This window comes from Anomaloglossus baeobatrachus, chromosome 8, assembly GCF_048569485.1.
Source record: "Anomaloglossus baeobatrachus isolate aAnoBae1 chromosome 8, aAnoBae1.hap1, whole genome shotgun sequence".
Taxonomy (NCBI): Eukaryota; Metazoa; Chordata; class Amphibia; order Anura; family Aromobatidae; genus Anomaloglossus; species Anomaloglossus baeobatrachus.
Genome location: NC_134360.1, coordinates 196,285,266 through 196,305,265, shown reverse-complemented (window position 1 = coordinate 196,305,265; position 20,000 = coordinate 196,285,266). Strand labels below are relative to the sequence as shown.

The window sequence follows — 20,000 nt, the reverse complement described above, 5'->3', positions numbered from 1 at the left end:
AGAATGCGTTGGACCTCCAACATTGCCAGGCGGCTGCGTGTCCCGCCCTGGTGATTGATGTAGGCAACCGCTGTCGCGTTGTCTGACTGGACTCGAATGTGCCTGCCCGCCAACAGGTGGTGAAAGGCTAGGAGAGCTAGAAGCACAGCTCTGGTTTCCAGCACATTGATTGAAAGGGCTGACTCGGACGGAGTCCAAGTGCCCTGTGCTCTGTGGTGGAGATATACCGCTCCCCAGCCGGATAGGCTGGCATCCGTGGTGAGAATCACCCAGGACGGAGTCAGAAAGGAACGCTCTTGGGACAGGGAGAGGGGCCGAAGCCACCACTGAAGAGAGCTCCTGGTCCGTGGCGACAGAGCCACTAACCTGTGTAAGGAGGAAGGCCGCTTGTCCCAACAGCGGAGAATGTCCAGCTGCAGAGGGCACAGATGGAACTGGGCAAAGGGAACCGCCTCCATGGACACCACCATTTGACCCAGCACCTGCATCAGGCGCCTGAGGGAATAACGGCGGGGCCTCAGGAGAGAGCGCACCGCTAGCCGGAGAGACTGCTGTTTGACTAAGGGCAACTTCACAAGTGCCGGCAAAGTCTCGAACTGCATCCCTAGGTACGTGAGACTCTGGGTCGGAGTCAGGGTGGATTTGGGAAGATTGACAAGCCACCCGAATTGGGCTAGAGTGGCGACAGTGAGCGAAACACTCCGCTGACAGTCTGCGCTGGATGGACCCTTGACCAGAAGGTCGTCCAGATAAGGAAGCACTGCCAACCCCTGGAGGTGCAGGACCGCAATCACTGCCGCCATGACCTTGGTGAATACCCGAGGGGCCGTGGCTAACCCGAAGGGGAGAGCCACGAATTGGAAATGATCCTCTATCGCAAAACGTAACCAACGCTGGTGTGACACTGCGATTGGCACATGTAGATAGGCATCTCTGATGCCGATGGACGCCAGGAAATCCCCTTGGGTCATAGAGGCAATGACTGATCGCAGAGACTCCATGCGAAAATGCCGCACCCGGACATGCTTGTTGAGAAGCTTGAGATCCAAGATGGGCCGGAAGGTACCGTCCTTTCTTGGAACTAGGAAGAGGTTTGAGTAAAAACCTCTGATCCGTTCTCGAGCAGGAACTGGTACAATCACTCAGTTTGCCTGCAAGGATGCCACGGCCTGTGAGAAGGCGGCGGCCTTGGAGCAGGGGGGAGTTGAGAGAAAAAAATCTGTTTGGCGGGCTGGAAGAGAATTCTATCCTGTAGCCGTGAAATATGATGTCTCTCACCCACTGATCGGAGACTTGCTTTAACCAAGCGTCGCCAAAGTGGGAGAGCCTGCCACCGACTAAGGACGTGGCTGGAGCGGGCCGAGAGTCATGAGGAGGCTGCCTTAGTGGCAGAACCTCCTGCGGACTTCTGCGGACGCGCTTTTGTGCGCCAGTTGGATTTCTGATCCTTAGCTGAGTTAGCGGACGAGGCGGAAGGCTTAGAGGATGACCAGTTGGAGGAACGAAAGGAATGAAACCTCGATTGATTCCTACCCTGGGCGGGTTTCCTGGTCTTGGTTTGTGGCATGGAAGTACTCTTCCCGCCAGTAGCTTCCTTAATGATTTCATCCAGCTGTTCACTAAACAGCCGTGAACCAGCAAAAGGGAGCCCAGCAAGAAACTTCTTGGAAGAAGAATCTGCCTTCCACTCTCGAAGCCACAAAATCCTGCGGATAACAAGAGAATTAGCTGAAGCCACCGCAGTGCGGTGAGCAGCCTCTAGCATTGCAGACATGGCATAAGATGAAAAAGCTGAAGCCTGAGAGGTTAAGGTAACCATCTCAAGCATAGATTCCTTGGTGAGGGAATGCATCTCCTCTAGAGAAGCAGAGATGGCTTTGAGAGCCCACACTGCTGCAAAAGTCGGGGAAAACGTGGCCCCCGCAGCTTCATACACATATTTGGCCAAAAGGTCAATCTGACGGTCAGTGGAATCCTTAAGAGAGGTGCCGTCAGCCACCGACACAACGGTCCGGGCTGAGAGCCTAGACACCGGAGAGTCTACCTTTGGGGAGTGAGACCACTCCTTGACCACCTCAGGTGGAAATGGAAACTGGTCGTCAGAACCACGCTTTGGAAAGCGTTTGTCAGGGCAGGCCCTGGGTTTGGTCACAGCGGTCTGAAAACTGGAGTGGTTAAAGAACACACTCTTCACTCTCTTAGGCGAGGTAAACTGATGTTTTTCTGCCAAAGAGGGTTGCTCCTCTGAGACTGGCGGATTGAGATCCAGCACCGAATTAATAGAAGCAATCAAGTCACTAAGATCTGAGTCACCCTCAGAAAAATCGATGGGATACATAGCCTCCGAGCCACCCGTGAGGGCATCCTCCTCATCTTGCGAGTCAGCTCTTGAAACAGAGCCGCGGGATGAGGAGGGGGAGGAAACCCTGTGTCTTCTCTCAGAAGGATGGGGGGTCTGGGACCAGATGATGAATCCTCCGTGAGCTCCGATGGACGGAGGTCAGAGGGTAGGAATCCTCTGTCAAGAGTATTAGAGGCACCCTGTGAGGAGGGCTGATGCATATTCATCAAAGTCCTGGACAAAAGTCCCATGGACTCAGCAAATGACTGGGATATGGACCTAGAAAAGGACTCTACCCAGGCCGGGGGTTCAGCCACAGGTGCAGCAGCAGCCTGAGAGACCACTGGGGGTGAGACTCCAGGCTGTGGCACCGCCAAGTTAGAGCAACCATCACAGTGTGGATAAGTGCTCGGCTCAGGCCGCAGGAGCTTACATGCAGTGCATACAGAATAAAGCTTTGGAGCCTTGTTCCTTGTGTGAGACATGCTGCTGGAGTGGGGGCTTTGCAGAGAATGAACCCCACGGAGAATATACAGAGGTCCACAACCGGAGACCGGCTGTGGCTTACCAGACCGCTGGGTGCGGTTGTTGTGTGCCCTCCAGATCCCGAAGCCCGGTCCCCCAGTGCACAGCACCTCAGCAGAGATGCAGAGTGCAGAATGTCCCAGAGCAGAGTAAACTCTGCGTGAGAAATGGCCGCCGGAGCGAGGAGAGGGGTCGGGACTAGGGGGCGTTCCTATAGGAGAGCGGGAACTGGAGGGCTATAGAGACCTGCAGGGGAGGAGGGACACCCCAGCAGTGGGGAGTGTCCCTCCCCTGTGTAGAACGGCTGCCGAGAGGAGCCGAGCCGGTCCCTCTGCATGAGTGACATGCGAGGGCAGGAAAACGAAACTAGGCCTCCGGCGAAGCCGGGGCCTAAATTTAAGCGGCGAGGCCGACAAGCAGGCACCATCGGCGCAGTTCTCAGGCAAAAGCTAGAGAACCCGCCGGAAAAGGCAAAATAATCATATACAGCATACTCTCCCCATACAATAAAGAACCGGGACCCCCAACACATAAACGTCTCAGGTACTTAGCTGCTGAGACGCAGGGCCAGGTCCCTGGGGATGAGTGCTCCGGTCCAACAGGATCATCAAGGGGCTGTGGATGGAGACCGGACTCCTGCCAGGCATGGAGACCGTGCTGGCTCCCACTTCAAGCCAGAGCCCAGGAGGGATGGTGAAGGAGCGCGGCATGTAAGGCTCCAGCCTTGGAAATCAACCTTAACAACACCGCCGACACAGTGGAGTGAGAAGGGACATGCCGGGAGTCCAGACTTGGACCCGCTTTTCTTCAAACTCTTTCCAAAAATCAAACAAATCAGATGAGAATGCATGTGTGGATGTATGCCTCCTGAACACAAAGCGATAAACTGGCTAGATCTGGTTCTCCAGGGGGTGTATAAGCTCAGAGGGAGGAGCTACACTTTTAAGTGTAGTACTTTGTGTCCTCCGGAGGCAGAAGCTAAACACCCATGGTCTGGGTCTCCCATAAGAACGATAAAGAAAAAAACATTAACGTGTTGGAGATCTATGTGCAGAATGTCTCCCAAATAAAGCTAAACACCCTAAAATTGCCAATAATGGTGTGAAAATAAGGGGTAAAATGGGAGCTCCTCTTCATTTGGTCTTAGGATAAGGGATAAACAGGACGATTCCTCTTTATTTCGTGTTAGGATAACAGCTAAAAAGCAGCTCCCTCTTTACTTGTTCCGAGAAGAACATTACATGTGCATACAATATACAGGCTGGAGGAGGGCAGGATAAAAAAAAATTCCTTTCAGATGTAGAAGAGATCAAAATGGGTTTTCTGAAACCAAATTTACATATTTCATTTTTTACGTTGCTGATCTATGATGTCAGTCCTGCGCTATAATATGGGTAATGAGCTCAAACTAAATTTGGAGGGGCTCATCAAAGGACTAGGCTGTTCTCCTTTTAGACAAACGGTCACAAAAATACCATATATTTTTCAGATTATAAGATGCATTTTCCCACAGAAACATTTGGGAGGAAAATGAGGGGTGCGTCTTAAAATCCAAATGTAGCTTACTGGGGGGGGGGTGGTAAAAAGGGGTCACAGGAGGCAGGGGCAATTCTGTGCGCTGTGCTGCGGGTGCTGCTCTGTGCCGAGGCTATGGGCTCTGCTTTGTGTGATGAGCAGCGAGCCACGGGCCATTCTGAGGATGTTGGCTGTGAGGGCTTCAAATAATGGCGCCCAGAGTTGGAGCGTGAGCAGATGGAGCGCTCAGCTCAAGCTCTCATCTGCGCACGTGCTGCATCCGGCCCATTGATCTCCTAGCAGCGAACTTAAGGAAAATGGCGCCCGGAGGTGGCACATGTGCAGATGAGATCTTGGCTTGTCATTGAGCTGATAACTTAATCAGCGCATGCGCCCATGCTTCACCACCCGCAGATCAGCGCCCCACTACACCGCCCGCAGCATTGCCGTACTGCAGCACTACCCCTGCCTCCTGTGACACCCCCCCTCCGCTCCACAACTGCTGCCACCCCTTCTCCCCGGTAAGACTTCATCGGCTTAAAAAACAAACCCCATATTTTTTATTTTTTACTAAATCTGGAGTGCACCTTATAAAATGAAAAAAATGGGTTTGTTTGGCTAACAGAATGAATCATAGAATGTATGAGATATAGTTTATGAATGTTCTGTATTTATGATGGGAGCCCTGGACCCCTGGCACCTTAGGGTGGTGAATGGAGCGGTGATTGCACGCAGCAGCTGGTCAGTCACTGCAAGGAGTGCGGAGAGCGGTGGACAATGCACTTCATAGGTGAGCGGAGAAGTCCCAATACCATGACATTACAAAGAGCTGCACAACCTTATAACGGATGCACTTTTAATAGGTATTCATTAAAGGATTATTTATCCTTACAAAAATTGGTTAGATAGATGGGAGACAGGTCTCTGGGATCCTCTATCATGACAAGAACAGCGGCTCATGCTCCAAGTTCACAGCAGAGGTATAAGCAAAATGTAGCATAAGCATCGCCCAAAGCAATGACATAGACAATGAAGAGCCCATGTTCATCCTCCGCTCTAGCCAGACTCCAGCAACCTAATGTGTATTTTTGGTTGAGGGAGAAATGTTTCCCACCAGGCTATCCCTCTGTCACTCACCTTCCTACAGTGGCTGTAAATATAACCTTCGACGTCCACACTGACCGCGCTCGTGCACTCATCCAATATGGCGAACTGAGGCTTGTGGTAAAATAACCGCGCCATCTGAAAGGACAATCTGATTAATACAGTAAAAGGCTCATTAAGTTGCTTGACAGCACCCATCTTCTCTCAGTGTGCTGCGTATTCCCAGGGAGGCAGCTGTAACTTAGAACACCGCCAGATGCGAAATGTGCAGATCTGGTGATATTGGTGGGCTAAGTCCTAAGTCACTGCTGCCTCCCTGCGTTGAGAAACACATGATGGTGCTCCGCGGTGCTGGATGTTGATCTCCCTAAGGTCAACCATCCTTGCTTATGTAGTCTTCTACTAGGCATTGCTCCCACTAGCCAGTTTCCTACTCCACACTGATGAGGGGCAAATACCCCAAAACAGCTGTCTGTGGATGGATACCATGTTTGGCATAGGTGGTCTCCTTGACTGGAGACTGGCCTCCCGTGGTTGTTCCTTCCCGGTGACAGATCTGGCTAGTTTCCTGCCAGCGTTGAGAAACATGTGATGGTGTCTCCGCAGGCTTTCTTGTTTTGAATACTGCTGCCTCCCTGGACATTCACAGTGTGCCGAAAAAAAATCGGAGAGCAAACATCCAACTTATTGCCCATTATCAGGGGGCAGAGATTTGCAAATAGCCAGCAGTGCCATCTCTCCTACAAATCATGGTAATCACACCCATATGGGCAGGAGAACCTGTATAGTGGGATGATAAGTCTGGGGAATGTAGCGCCCCCATGACTAGCAAATTAAGTTATAAAATTGATTTTTGGGATATGAAGAAATAAGTTAGATGATAATATGGTTTTGTTAGGAAGGGTATAATGGTAGCAATAAATACATGGTGGTGGCTTTGGGGCCAGGGTAAACCATCATGTTCACTAAACAAATTATCTTTGCATGGTCAAAGTGATTTTGTAGACCTCTTTGGCTGCACTGATTAATAAGACGAGCCGTTATTTACTAGATAGGTGGTCAGAAAACACTTGATTGCAAACAACAAATACATAATGAATAAGGCCACCTCTCCAGTGCTCTAATGATTGTGTCTGTCCAATTCTATATTTTCCACTACAGGTCAGAGGCGCCAGTGAAATGCCACAGATGATCTTCTCCCAAGCCTGAATGTTATCTATGATCACCTTTAAGTGGCCGTGCAAAATGAAATACAACGCAAGGACACTTATGTATTACGTACCGCCATCCTCTGCTTCTCTCCTCCACTGAGAACATCCATCCAGTCCTGGACACTATCCCAGCCACCCTCACGGTCAAGGATCTGCCCTAACTGGACATTATCGAGGTATTCTTTCAGGACCTATGTTCAGTTGTAAACATAAAAATAAAGTTAATAGTTAAAAAAAAAAGTTTAAAGAGGGCGAAAAAGCATAAATTACCAATATTTAGTTTTTCTTACCACATCGGATATACCTCTGCGTTTCTGATCATCTTGGGTGTCTGGATAGATGACTTGGTCCCGTAGTGACCCAAGAGTCATATATGGCCTCTATGTTATGAAATTATTGAAATAAAAATCAGCATTCGCCTCGTTCAGTAATCACTCAAAGAATTAAATCACGTGTGAGAGTCAAACTTTACCTGAGGGACATAAAATAGTTTTCCCCGTTCAGGTTTGGTAAGAGATCCACCAAAAAGCGGCCATAACTATAAGAAGGAAAGTAACAAAATTTGAGAATACTGAAAAGAAATCTAACAATAATGTACTTTTTGCACAATCTGCTGTCCTCTAACAAGGAGCTTAATGGCAAAATTCCCAACAGGCATCCATGAATTGCCCAATATATTTCAGGTTTCCATTCGAATTGGTATCTAAACAGTTCTCTTCATACTGTTCAAATTTTGATATCATGAGACCAAGATGGCACCAAACAATTGATCAGCGGCACCGCGCCACTGCGAGGCTTCAAGCAGGATGTTCTCATATGGAAGTGGCCACTAAGATTACAGTGTCACAGAGTGTCATCAGCAGGTTGTAACACAGACACAGAGAGACTGTAAGAGTCACAGAAAGGCAGAAAAGTTGACGTCCTTTGGCCACATCCCACACTGCTGAACACTTCACTGTGAACACTGCCCTTGAGAACCCGATGATGAACGCCACACAACTCCAGGCAACTTTAACCCTCTTCACGACCTTAGATGTACTGGTATGTTCAAGGGTGTGTCACTGCCTTTGATGCGGGCTCTTTGCATGAGACTGGGGATCGGGGTACCTCAAATGGAGTGACCTGTACCCTATAGAAAACCTGTGTGATCAGCTGAGTCACTGTATAGATACTCATAACTCTGTACCCAAAAACCTCAAAGACCTGAGGAATTCCCTATAAGAAGAGAGGTATGCCATGTCTCAGCAGACAATAATGACACTTGTGAACAGCAGGAGACATCATTATGAAACTGTAATTAAGGCTCAAGGCCACAAGACAAGATTTTGGAGGCATTGACATTTTGGGGGGGGGGGGGGGATATACCCACCACTCATTGACTTTTCTTTCAATAAATTGTTTGAGATGAGGAAATAACCAGTGCATGCTTCTACTAAAATGCCCTACCTTCATGATAAAATATCACTGTAGCGTGAACTTTTAATGTTTTTCATAAATTTCACCTGAAAGCCAAATATCCCTACCTTTTTCTGAGTAGTGCGTACTTGCTTCCCGCACCAGCGCCCCTCTAGCTTTGTCAGCCCTCGGCCTCATGTATCATTATTATGCCACGTGAACCCTGCGGCCTATTAGTGTGAAAGGTTCCTCTGACGGACGCATTTTGGAGCGTAATATACCTGGCCAATTGTGCAGCTAGGCTCTGATTCACGCTGTCCATTGTTTGAGTGGCATGACTTAGGTGGTGGGTTTCCTTCAAGTCTATCAATAATAGCGTTATTTAAACTAAGAATTTGTGAGAAACGTATTGGTGTGAGCTTGTATGTCATCCAGTACCATAAACGAATACCTCAATTAGGTGGACACTTACCTCTCCTAATACACGGAACAGGGAACTCTTCCCGCATCCATTTGGCCCACAGACAAGAACGTTGGTGCCAGATTTCACCTGTACAGAAGGAGTGAAAGTCAACCTTTTCCATGTAACTAAATAAAAATTATTAGGTTATGAGGTCACAAACTGACAAGGCAAAAACTAAGTCAATCAAATAACATGGTAATAATTAGAAAAGAGTCAGGGTGCAACACCTAAATAGAAGGAAGAAATCAAAATGCTGCCTGTACACCTTATATAAATGCTCTCTCTAATCTCCTCCATAGACACACGCTGGGCTCAGCGGAGCACGTAGGTATTTTTAACAGGAAAACTGGAGTAAGGCTATGTGCGCACGTGTGCGCTCTGCACTGCACCGAAAAGGTGCGCTTCAGAGCGCAGCTGAAAAGCTGTGTTCTGAAGCGCATGGTGCCGGCGAGAACGTGCGCTCTGCCTGCAGCTCCTGCCATAGACAGAGGAGGGGCTGCCGGCAAAGCGCACGGAAGAAGTGACATGTCACTTCTTAGAAGGCAGCGATTCGGGCAGCAGCCGAATCGCTGCGTTCTAATATGCCACGTGCGCACGGCCCCTGCACAATCTCCATAGATTGTGCAGGGGACGCAGGACGCATCCAGTTACGCTGCGCTACAAAGCGCAGCGTAACTGCATGAATTGCGCACACGTGCGCACATAGCCTAAGACACCTTTGGTTGAAGCTCATCTCAAAGGAAGAGGTCGTTTTAATGCATCAGGCCTAATCCTTACCTTCCTCGACAAATTCTGTCAAGTCAAGAGGCCAGCGTAGACATTAGATGGGTGGCCAACTTTAATGTGTGAAGGATCTCAATCTCTGGACGTACCACTACATCCAGTGTTTGGTGCGGGTATATGGTAAGTGTTGAGCGAGTAGTCAGCTATTTGTATTCGCGATGCTGTTAGGGAGTACTGTCCGCTACTTGCATATTTGTTACGAGTAGCGGGTGCAATGTAAGTCAATTTGAAATACTCGCCAAGTAGTGAGTAACTCGAAAGCCGTGATATTCGCTACTTGCATGAATAGCATGGCTTTCTGGTTGCTTGCTACTTAGCGAGTATTTCCCATTGACTTACATTGCACCCGTTACTCGTAACGAATATGCGAGTAGTGGACATTACTCGCTAAAAGCATAACGTGTACGAATAGTTAACTACTCGTTCAACACTATACATGGTGCATGCTCAGGAGCAGAGTCCCCTCCACACACAATGGGTGCCAGCTGTGTGATAAAGCCAGCAGCAACCAGAGCAATTTCTGGTTTCTATAAATTAATCCCTTAAATGCCACTGTCAATCTATGACAGTAGCATTTAAGAAGCACGATCTTGAAAGGTCTGTGTTTTGGGTGCCAGGCTTAGTGTACTTTTCATAAAATCACTGTTTAATCAGCAGTAGATTATCATTAGAGCACTACTTGCTGCCAGGTAGTCCAGCATATTCATGAGCTCTGTATAACTGCTAGATCTGCAGCAGAGAAAACATTGAGTTTATCAAAATGACAGAAAATTGCTCAGTAAGTGACATCACTGGAATCAGGGTCTCTGTCTCTACATTATGCTGCTCTCTGTTGGGAGAGCAAAAACCTGGTGACAGATTCCCTTTAAATGAGTATGGCCAACATCAATGCCTCAGGAACATAAGAGATTTACCTTCAAATATAGAATGAAAGTATTAGGATTTCATTCTTTTATTGTCAGAAATGTTATTTTTTTTCTGCCTAAAATCATTTAGGTATAAAGCATAAGATATTTTTAATAAGATGGATATACTGTGCAAATAGTGCAGCAGGAAGAAAAACAACATTACCTCAAAAGTAAGGTCTCTGATAAGGATATCTCCATTCGGTGTTGCAAGGGGGACATGATCAAACCTAAAAAAAAAATGCTAACAATAAGCAAAAAAAAGTGCTAAAACAGAAGACTACTACTACAGGACAATTTACCCCGCACCTTTAACGAGATTAATATTCCCTTAACCATTTTTCAAAAGAGTTCTCTCATTTTCAAGTTGATATAGGGTTAAAGGGAACCTGTCGGGTGTAATATGCACCCAGAATCACGAGCAGTTCTGGATACATATTGCTAATCCCTGCATAACTGTCCCTGTATCTAGGAGCATAGATAAAGAGCGTTAGAAAAAGTATTTCTAAAGATTTTTACCGTATGCTAATGAGCGAGGGGGACTAGTCCACTGGGCGTTGGTTCCCCTTTCTTTATCTATGCTAGTGTATACAGGGACGGTTAGGCAGGGATTAGCAATATACACGCAGAACTGCTCGTTGTTCTGGGTGCATAAGGCACCTGACAGGTTCCCTTTAAACCAAGTTATTGCCTATCTCCAGGACAGGTGATCACTTGCTGATCAACGCAGGTTCAACCATTGGAAGATCGGGTTTTTATATTCCCATTACAAAACGGAGCCATATGTAAGACACCCGACCACCGCTTCTTTTATTCTGTATTTGGGGGCTGTCAAAAAAAGCCAAGCAGTCCCATTGGGAATGACTGGAGCGGCGGTCGCACATGTGCACTGCGGCTCCTTTGTAACAGGGATCAAAGTGCCCCATTCTGCCCAGCGGTCAGATCCCCACTGATCAATACGTTATCACATATCCTGTGGATAGGTTCCCACTGGTTTTCTTTGGAAAACCCAGCTAACCCACTATTGCACATAGGAATATGTCATTCTGCTGCTAGCACTTCCCAGCCGCATACAGCCAAGAGAAGGCTGGAAATGATTAAAATGCCGAACACTCCGTATTCCTTTGTTTGTATACTTTATAGCAGTGATGGAATCCTTGTAACAAAACGTATTCTGCAATGGAGGTGACGGCTCAGCTTTCCAAGCCCACCAAAGTAAAAAAAAACCTATCCAATTTTCCAGTAAAATAACACTCTGCCATTTCCCGTGCTGATTATGAAATTTCGGCTTTTCCCAGCCATGATTTACAATGAGGTCTATCGATGTGCCACATGGCTCATAAAAATCGCAGCTTTGCAGCCGGATTCATAGGAGGAGAAATCAGAAACTTACTTTATGATGTTGTCAGCGTTTATAACTTTTCCACTTCCAGGTATTAAGGGAATGCCGGGGAGACTTTCTGTCTCTGTAACGTCAGGGGGAATTTGGTGTTAATACACGTGTGTATACATGTGAGGTAGTGCCCCGATTACCACAGTCTTATAGTCACCTTTTTCCTGTTGAGAAACCATGGTTCGCTCATATTTCCCTTGGTTCAGGTCTTTCAGCACGTGCATGAGTTCTGTAATCCGGGCAGTGAATCTATAAAGAGACGTTTAATAGGATTACAACTCATTAATGTAGCAAGGTCGTTCCTTCATGCAATCCAGAGATACCTGCAGCATTCCTATCCAGAACTGGTATAGGTTTGTGTACCCTGCAATGTGCTACAGAAGATTTATAGAAATCAACTCTATTATTTCCACAGCAAACGTATTGCACATCAACTACCAGCCTAAGGGTCCTGTTACATGTAGCAACGTTCCAGCGATGCAGACAACAATACGACCTGGTCAGGATCGATGGTACGTCGCTACATGGTCGCTAGTGAAGTGGCAAACAGGCAGATCTAATTAACGAGGCAGCTATTTTCACACTGCCCACCAGGGTTTGTTTCTTTTTTTTTTTAGACTTCTGCTACCTGTCCTTTCAGGAACAGTTTTCAGCAAGCTCCTCCTCATTAGAGGCAGGATTGCAATGACAGGTGACACCTCTATTCAAGGCTGATAACACCGGAGCAACACATGTATGTCACAGTTGACCCTTCTCCCTTCATAATGACCTTTGAACTCTCATTAGTTGCTTCAATATAGAAGAAACCGTTCGTATTAATTGCAGTGAATGTACATGCGCTGTTTCCTGAGAAGATAGAGAAGATGATAAAGCCCCAGTGGCCATTGTGAAAATTGCATGATTGCCCTAATTTTTTATTTTTGTTAAAGGGGTTGTCCACTACTTGGAAAATCTTTTCTTATAGACATTACCCAATGTAAAAAGAAAACCCCTTATACTCACCTTTTGTACCCGTGTCGTTCTAGCGTTGTTGGCGCCGGGTCTCCTGAGGCTTGTGTGACAATGTTCTGCCATATGAGCCTTGTATCCAATTAGCAGTCCTTTTGGGCTCCTGTACTCACATCCTTTGGACAACCAAGGTTCATCCAACTGAAGCAAGAGTACAGCACACTCAATAGTGGCCCCTAATTGGTTGCAAGGCTCACGTGGCAGAAAAAGATCACAAGCCTTGGGAGACCCCTCTAATACTGATGAAATCTCAATTTAAATATTGGTTCATTTTATGAAGACAAACATTAAAGTTCATATATCAACTGCTTTTTGTATTGTTAATAAACTTCTTTTTAAAACAATATAACATCTGCTGTATTAAAAAATTCATGTCACTTACTTAGAGGGCTGTCATTTTAATTTACTGGTGTGTAAATGTCAGAACATGACACACACCGCAAATATGGCAGACACCAAGCCACAGAAGACTGTAGTCAGGCTGCATCAGCTATGGATTGTGCACACTCCCATGATGGGCAGTTGACAGATATTGGAGAAGCCAAGTGACATTTTATTATAGCGCAGGACTGTGCGCTGAGAGCTGCAATATTCCTCAGTCACCATTACTTACAGGTGTGAGCAGCGACAGGAGATCTGGGCAGTAGTGGGAACAGGAGGTCTGGGCAGTAGTGGGAACAGGAGGTCTGGGCAGTAGTGGGAACAGGAGGTCTGGGCAGTTGTGGGAACAGGAGGTCTGGGCAGTTGTGGGAACAGGAGGTCTGGGCAGTAGTGGGAACAGGAGGTCTGGGCAGTAGTGGGAACAGGAGGTCTGGGCAGCAGTGGTGGAAGAAGGTATGGCAAGGTGCAACAGCAGTAAGAACATGTTATTTTGTGGGCTGGGAAAGCTTTCTGAGCTCTGCTACATGCAAAATCTAAAAACACTGATTGATTCAAAAGTGCAGCACCCAATAAACTAAGTGATACATCGTTGGAATCAGCGTCTCTTTGCCTACATCATGCTGCTCTCGGATAAGGTCGCATAAACCTACTGATAGATTCCCTTTATAATAATTTACATTTTTTTGGTTCACTTTTTATGGCACATTCCTTTTAAAGATCAGCAGAACAACAACAATATAAAGTGTGGTACACTTTTCAGTTCAGTGCCACACTTGACATTTACTCATGAGGAATGTGTCGGATATAAAGGGGGCTGTCAAACCAAATTAAATAATTGATAAGAATGCCTAATTTAGTGACGTTGGAGAGCAAAAATGACGACTAACACCCCCTGTGTAAGCCTTGTTGGCCAGTCTGCAATGTTGTCAGATCTCAGTGCTGGCCATCATAGAAACCTATTGTTTCCTGCACTATTTTACATGATGCATATGGGACATTTGGGACCAAACAAAAAGAAAAATGGACATATTAAGAAAAATACTTTTCAAGTAGTTCTGTGATTTGCAGCTGTCTTACTATAGCTGTACATGTTATGGGTGAGGACTTACCCTGCCAGCCTGGTCATTTCACGTCCTGCTAGGACAATCCTTCCAAGAGCTTGAGACATCCTTAGTAACATCCTTCCGCTCTGGTAGTAATCCTTCCAGAGAAAGACGAATGATCGGTCAGAGGAGCAATCACACAGATGTAAACGTCTCTATACACTACGGACATTCATCTCACCTCCAGGAGCTCCGCGTGGCTGCTGGTCAAATGTCGTGGGTGATTTATTGCAAGGAAAGGACGGCTGACAACCAGATAACCGACAACTGTTGCAAGATCTGCAATGACAATTTTTCAAGTAAATATGTACAATAATTGTTAGTGTATAGATTGATGTCAGTACATGGGACAGAGCTTCTTTTTGCATTTATTTTAACGCTAAAACAAAATAATAAAAAAGGCGCGACTCTGATGTGGTGGACGGAAATCTTCGGCACTCCAGCTGCTGTCAAACTACTACTCCCAGCATTCCCTGCCGGCCAGAGTCAGATGGATGTCAGGGCATGCTGCAAGATCAGGCCTGAAAACATCTTGAGGGCCAGAGTTTGCAGAACCTGGCTATAATGTGTACACAAGGAGTGTGGCTATTAAATGCATTGACTATTAAGGCCGGGGCCACACGGGGACTAATGCGATCCTTGCATGGCCCTCGGCTCACGCTGGCAGCACAGCAGAGCAGTGTCATGCGAGTGTCACTGCAACTGAGGTCCGATCATGCGATCGGACCTCAGCTGCGGGGGACGGGCCGGTGCTGAGAAGGGGAGGGAGGGATTTATCTCCATCTCTCCTCCGTTGCCAGCTATTGCTATTCTCGCACTGCACTCACAGTACACCGGTGTACTGCGAGTACAGTGCGATCTTTCTTTCGCCCCATAGACTTGAATGGGTGCGAGAGAAACAAGGATCGCATTGTACCCGCAGCATGCTGCGATTGTTTTCTTGGTCCGATTGGGCCCGAGAAAATAATCGCTCATGGGTGCTGACACACAGGCTAATATTGGTCCGAGTGGAATGCGATGTTTTATCGCATTCCACTCGGTCCGAATTTCATGCCGCGTGTCTTAGGCCTTAATGAGAGTATTAGCAGAAAGTGACTGCTCAAACCAAGCACAGGCGTCCGGTGCACCATTGGCACAGCCCTCCAACTTGTTTCCCCATCTATTTATGACCTCTCAACCTTGATTGACAGCTCTGAGTTTGCAGAAGCCAGAAAAGGGCAGAGATAGATAGAAAACAAGTGGGAAAATGCGCTGAACCGTTCGGCCACTACAAGGATGCGCCATGCGTCTGTGCTTGAATTGAATAGTCGTTTCTCTTTAAAGGGCTTTCCCATCAATAAAACGTCTAACCCCATCAGATGTAAATAAAATCAGTGTTAGGGTATTTTCCAGCTGCGTCCTGGATGCGGTGGGTCTTGACCTGCAGGGCTGCGAGTCTCCTCCACAGCTGACCGCAGCTGCTCCTGCGCACTATTTGGGCTTGGGCAGTTGCGGTCTTTCACTTGTGTCTTTACTGCGGAGGACGATTGCGATTCCGCAGGAAAGCATTGACATGACTGCAGTGTGGAAAGCCGCACCGCAGGTCAGTTTACACTGCAGGACGCATACACACAGTGGGCATGGGATTTTTTTAAATCCCATCCACTGTGCTTGTATTGTACATCAGTGTTTTGGATGCAGCTGCAACACCCCGAGTCCAAAACGCTGTGAACCCCGATCATGGGCACCCAGCCTTACTTGCCTCTCTGTCGCCGCTAAAAAAATTGTTTACAGGCTGCAGATGTGCTGTCACACCTACAGCCCAAGAGGCCACTGCAGCCGATCACTGTGTAAGCCGCTGAGCTCACCGACTGGCTGCAGTGGTCAAGCTGTAGTCAAGAGATCACCGCAGTGGCCCAATTACTGGGAGCAGAGAAAGGCGAGCACAGACGATTTGAGGTTTGTTTTTTTTTAACAACTTCTAGCTGATGGGGTTAAATAAATTATAGAAAACCCCATTTAAAACAGCTACACAAGTACAAGGTTATATAACTCTCCCCCACCCACATGCGAGCATTCAGTAAAACGTTCTGGGAGTCACCCATTCAGTACAATACATAAACAAGAGCAGATTAGGACTTACATTTGGCAATAATGTTGTCTACAAAGCCCATGGAAAAGCGGAAGACAATAAATTTATGTAAGTGCTCCACCTGTGGAATACAAAGTAAAAGTAATCCGATTAGAAAGCATTTCACACTCCGCAGCCCTCAGTAAGCGCGCACAGGTCGCCAACAAATGACTGAACGTTCTCATTAACCACTGCGCTAATTTTATCCAAACACTTTCCATCAACACGTATACTTATAAGTTGGGAGCTGGATCTTTATGGATTTAAATGACTAATATCGTTACTAAACTTCTTCTGAAGTCATTAATGGGCAATTTTTTTCTTTTCATAAAATCAGCAGTGAAATTTGCCAATTCTCTATAAATCAATGACAAAGTAATACAAGAACTGGTTTTCTTACCAATTTGTTAAATGCAGAATGAATAGTGAGTTTTTCCCTTTTGTTTCCATTGTAGAAGGCAATTTCTTCACTAAAAGAGAAACATAAGATATAATGTCTCACCGGGGAAATGTATGTACAAGCCAAGTCCTCCGTTCAGCTACATCTTTGCTGATCGATGGCTATTTAAAGGGTTTGTTCACTACGGTACTTGGACAACCCCTTTTTAAGTGAAGTAGTCTCCCTTGTAAATACGAAAGAAGGGAATTTTGTTTACTTACCGTAAATTCCTTTTCTTCTAGCTCCTATTGGGAGACCCAGACAATTGGTGTATAGCTTCTGCCTCCGGAGGCCACACAAAGTATTACACTTTAAAAAGTGTAACCCCTCCCCTCTGCCTATACACCCTCCCGTGCATCACGGGCTCCTCAGTTTTGGTGCAAAAGCAGGAAGGAGGAAACTTATAAATTGGTCTAGGGTAAATTCAATCCGAAGGATGTTCGGAGAACTGAAAACCATGAACCAAAAGAACAATTCAACATGAACAACATGTGTACACAAAAGAACAACAGCCCGAAGGGAACAGGGGCGGGTGCTGGGTCTCCCAATAGGAGCTAGAAGAAAAGGAATTTACGGTAAGTAAACAAAATTCCCTTCTTCTTTGTCGCTCCATTGGGAGACCCAGACAATTGGGACGTCCAAAAGCAGTCCCTGGGTGGGTAAAAGAATACCTCGATAAAAAGAGCCGAAAAACGGCCCCTTCTCACAGGTGGGCGACCGCCGCCTGAAGGACTCGCCTACCTAGGCTGGCATCTGCCGAAGCATAGGCATGCACCTGATAGTGTTTCGTGAAAGTGTGCAGACTCGACCAGGTAGCTGCCTGACACACCTGCTGAGCCGTAGCTTGGTGCCGCAATGCCCAGGATGCACCCACAGCTCTGGTAGAATGGGCCTTCAGCCCTGAAGGAATCGGAAGTCCAGAAGAACGGTAGGCTTCAAGAATCGGTTCCTTGATCCACCGAGCCAAGGTTGACTTGGAAGCCTGCGACCCCTTACGCTGGCCAGCGACAAGGACAAAGAGCGCATCCGAACGGCGCAGGGGCGCCGTGCGAGAAATGTAGAGCCGGAGTGCTCTCACGAGATCTAACAAGTGCAAATCCTTTTCACATTGGTGAACTGGATGAGGGCAAAAGGAAGGTAAGGAGATATCCTGATTGAGATGAAAAGGGGATACCACCTTAGGGAGAAATTCCGGGACCGGACGCAGAACCACCTTATCCTGGTGAAACACCAGGAAGGGGGCTTTGCATGACAGCGCTGCTAGCTCAGACACTCTCCGAAGTGATGTGACTGCCACTAGGAAGGCCACCTTCTGCGAAAGGCGTGATAGAGAGACATCCCGCATCGGCTCGAAAGGTGGTTTCTGAAGAGCCGTTAGCACCCTGTTAAGATCCCAGGGTTCCAGCGGACGCTTGTAAGGTGGGACTATGTGGCAAACTCCCTGCAGGAACGTGCGGACCTGCGGAAGCCTGGCTAGACGCTTTTGAAAAAACACGGAAAGCGCCGATACTTGTCCCTTGAGAGAGCCGAGAGACAAACCCTTGTCCATTCCGGATTGAAGGAAAGAAAGGAAAGTGGGTAAGGCAAACGGCCAGGGGGTAAAACCCCGATCAGAGCACCAGGATAAGAAGATCCTCCAAGCCCTGTGATAGATCTTGGCGGACGTTGGTTTCCTGGCTTGTCTCATAGTGGCAATGACATCTTGAGATAACCCTGAGGACGCTAGGAGCCAGGACTCAATGGCCACACAGTCAGGTTGAGGGCCGCAGAATTCAGATGGAAAAATGGCCCTTGAGACAGCAAGTCTGGTCGGTCTGGGAGTGCCCACGGTTGACCCACCGTGAGGTGCCACAGATCCGGGTACCACGACCTCCTCGGCCAGTCTGGAGCGACGAGGATGGCGCGGCGACAGTCGGACCTGATCTTGCGCAACACTCTGGGCAGGAGTGCCAGAGGAGGAAATACATAAGGCAGTCGAAACTGCGACCAATCCTGAACTAATGCGTCCGCCGCCAGAGCTCTGTGATCTTGAGACCGTGCCATGAATGCCGGGACTTTGTTGTTGTGCCGAGACGCCATGAGGTCGACGTCCGGCGTTCCCCAGCGGCAACAGATCTCTTGAAACACGTCCGGGTGAAGAGACCATTCCCCTGCGTCCATGCCCTGGCGACTGAGAAAGTCTGCTTCCCAGTTTTCTACGCCCGGGATGTGAACTGCGGAGATGGTGGAGGCTGTGGCTTCCGCCCACAGCAGAATCCGCCGAACTTCTTGGAAGGCCTGACGACTGCGTGTGCCGCCCTGGTGGTTGATGTACGCGACCGCCGTGGCGTTGTCCGACTGTATGCGGATCTGTCTGCCCTCCAGCCACCGATGGAACGCCTTTAGGGCTAGATACACTGCCCTTATCTCCAGAACATTGATCTGAAGGGAGGACTCTGTCGGAGTCCAGGTTCCCTGAGCCCTGTGGTGGAGGAAGACCGCTCCCCACCCTGACAGACTCGCGTCCGTCGTGACCACAGCCCATGATGGGGGCAGGAATGATTTTCCCTTTGACAAGGAAGTGGGAAGAAGCCACCACTGAAGAGAGGTTTTGGCTGCCAGTGAAAGAGAGACGTTCCTGTCTAGGGACGTCGACCTCCTGTCCCATTTGCGGAGAATGTCCCATTGAAGTGGACGCAGATGAAACTGCGCAAAGGGAACTGCCTCCATTGCTGCCACCATCTTCCCTAGGAAGTGCATGAGGCGCATCAAGGGGTGTGACTGGGTCCGAAGGAGAGAGTGCACCCCTGTCTGCAGCGAACGCTGTTTGTCCAGCGGAAGCTTCACTATCGCTGAGAGAGTATGAAACTCCATCCCGAGGTAAGTCAGTGATTGGGTCGGTGTCAATTTTGACTTTGGGAAATTGATGATCCACCCGAACCTCTGGAGAGTCTCCAGAGCAATGGTCAGGCTGTGTTGACATGCCACCCGGGAGGGTGCCTTAACTAGGAGATCGTCTAAGTAAGGGATCACCGAGTGGCCCTGAGAGTGTAGGACCGCCACCACGGATGCCATGACCTTGGTGAAGACCCGTGGGGCTGTCGCCAGGCCGAAAGGCAGTGCCACAAACTGAAGGTGTTCGTCCCCGATGGCGAAACGCAGGAAGCGTTGATGCTCTGGTGCAATCGGCACATGGAGATAAGCATCCCTGATGTCGATTGAGGCTAGGAAGTCTCCTTGGGACATCGAGGCGATGACAGAACGGAGAGATTCCATCCGGAACAGTCTGGTTCTCACGTGTCTGTTGAGCAGTTTGTGGTCCAGAACGGGGCGGAATGATCCGTC

The 20,000-nt window shown here is 47.9% G+C and overlaps 1 protein-coding gene across 2 annotated transcripts in view; it reads right to left on the bottom strand.

The window, feature by feature from the left end:
- The window catches only part of ABCD3 (ATP binding cassette subfamily D member 3), a 134,188-nt gene that overhangs the window by 6,668 nt on the left and 107,520 nt on the right, over positions 1-20,000 (bottom strand). For both annotated transcript variants that reach the window (XM_075322358.1, XM_075322357.1), the window contains exons 10-21: positions 16,638-16,707; positions 16,250-16,319; positions 14,309-14,406; positions 14,134-14,225; positions 11,793-11,884; positions 11,636-11,708; positions 10,409-10,472; positions 8,564-8,641; positions 7,169-7,234; positions 6,987-7,076; positions 6,768-6,887; positions 5,519-5,623 (exon numbers count right to left, since the gene is read on the bottom strand). In XM_075322358.1, the coding sequence (XP_075178473.1) occupies positions 5,519-5,623; positions 6,768-6,887; positions 6,987-7,076; positions 7,169-7,234; positions 8,564-8,641; positions 10,409-10,472; positions 11,636-11,708; positions 11,793-11,884; positions 14,134-14,225; positions 14,309-14,406; positions 16,250-16,319; positions 16,638-16,707 (1,018 nt within the window). The remainder of the gene's footprint in view (positions 1-5,518; positions 5,624-6,767; positions 6,888-6,986; positions 7,077-7,168; positions 7,235-8,563; positions 8,642-10,408; positions 10,473-11,635; positions 11,709-11,792; positions 11,885-14,133; positions 14,226-14,308; positions 14,407-16,249; positions 16,320-16,637; positions 16,708-20,000) is intronic.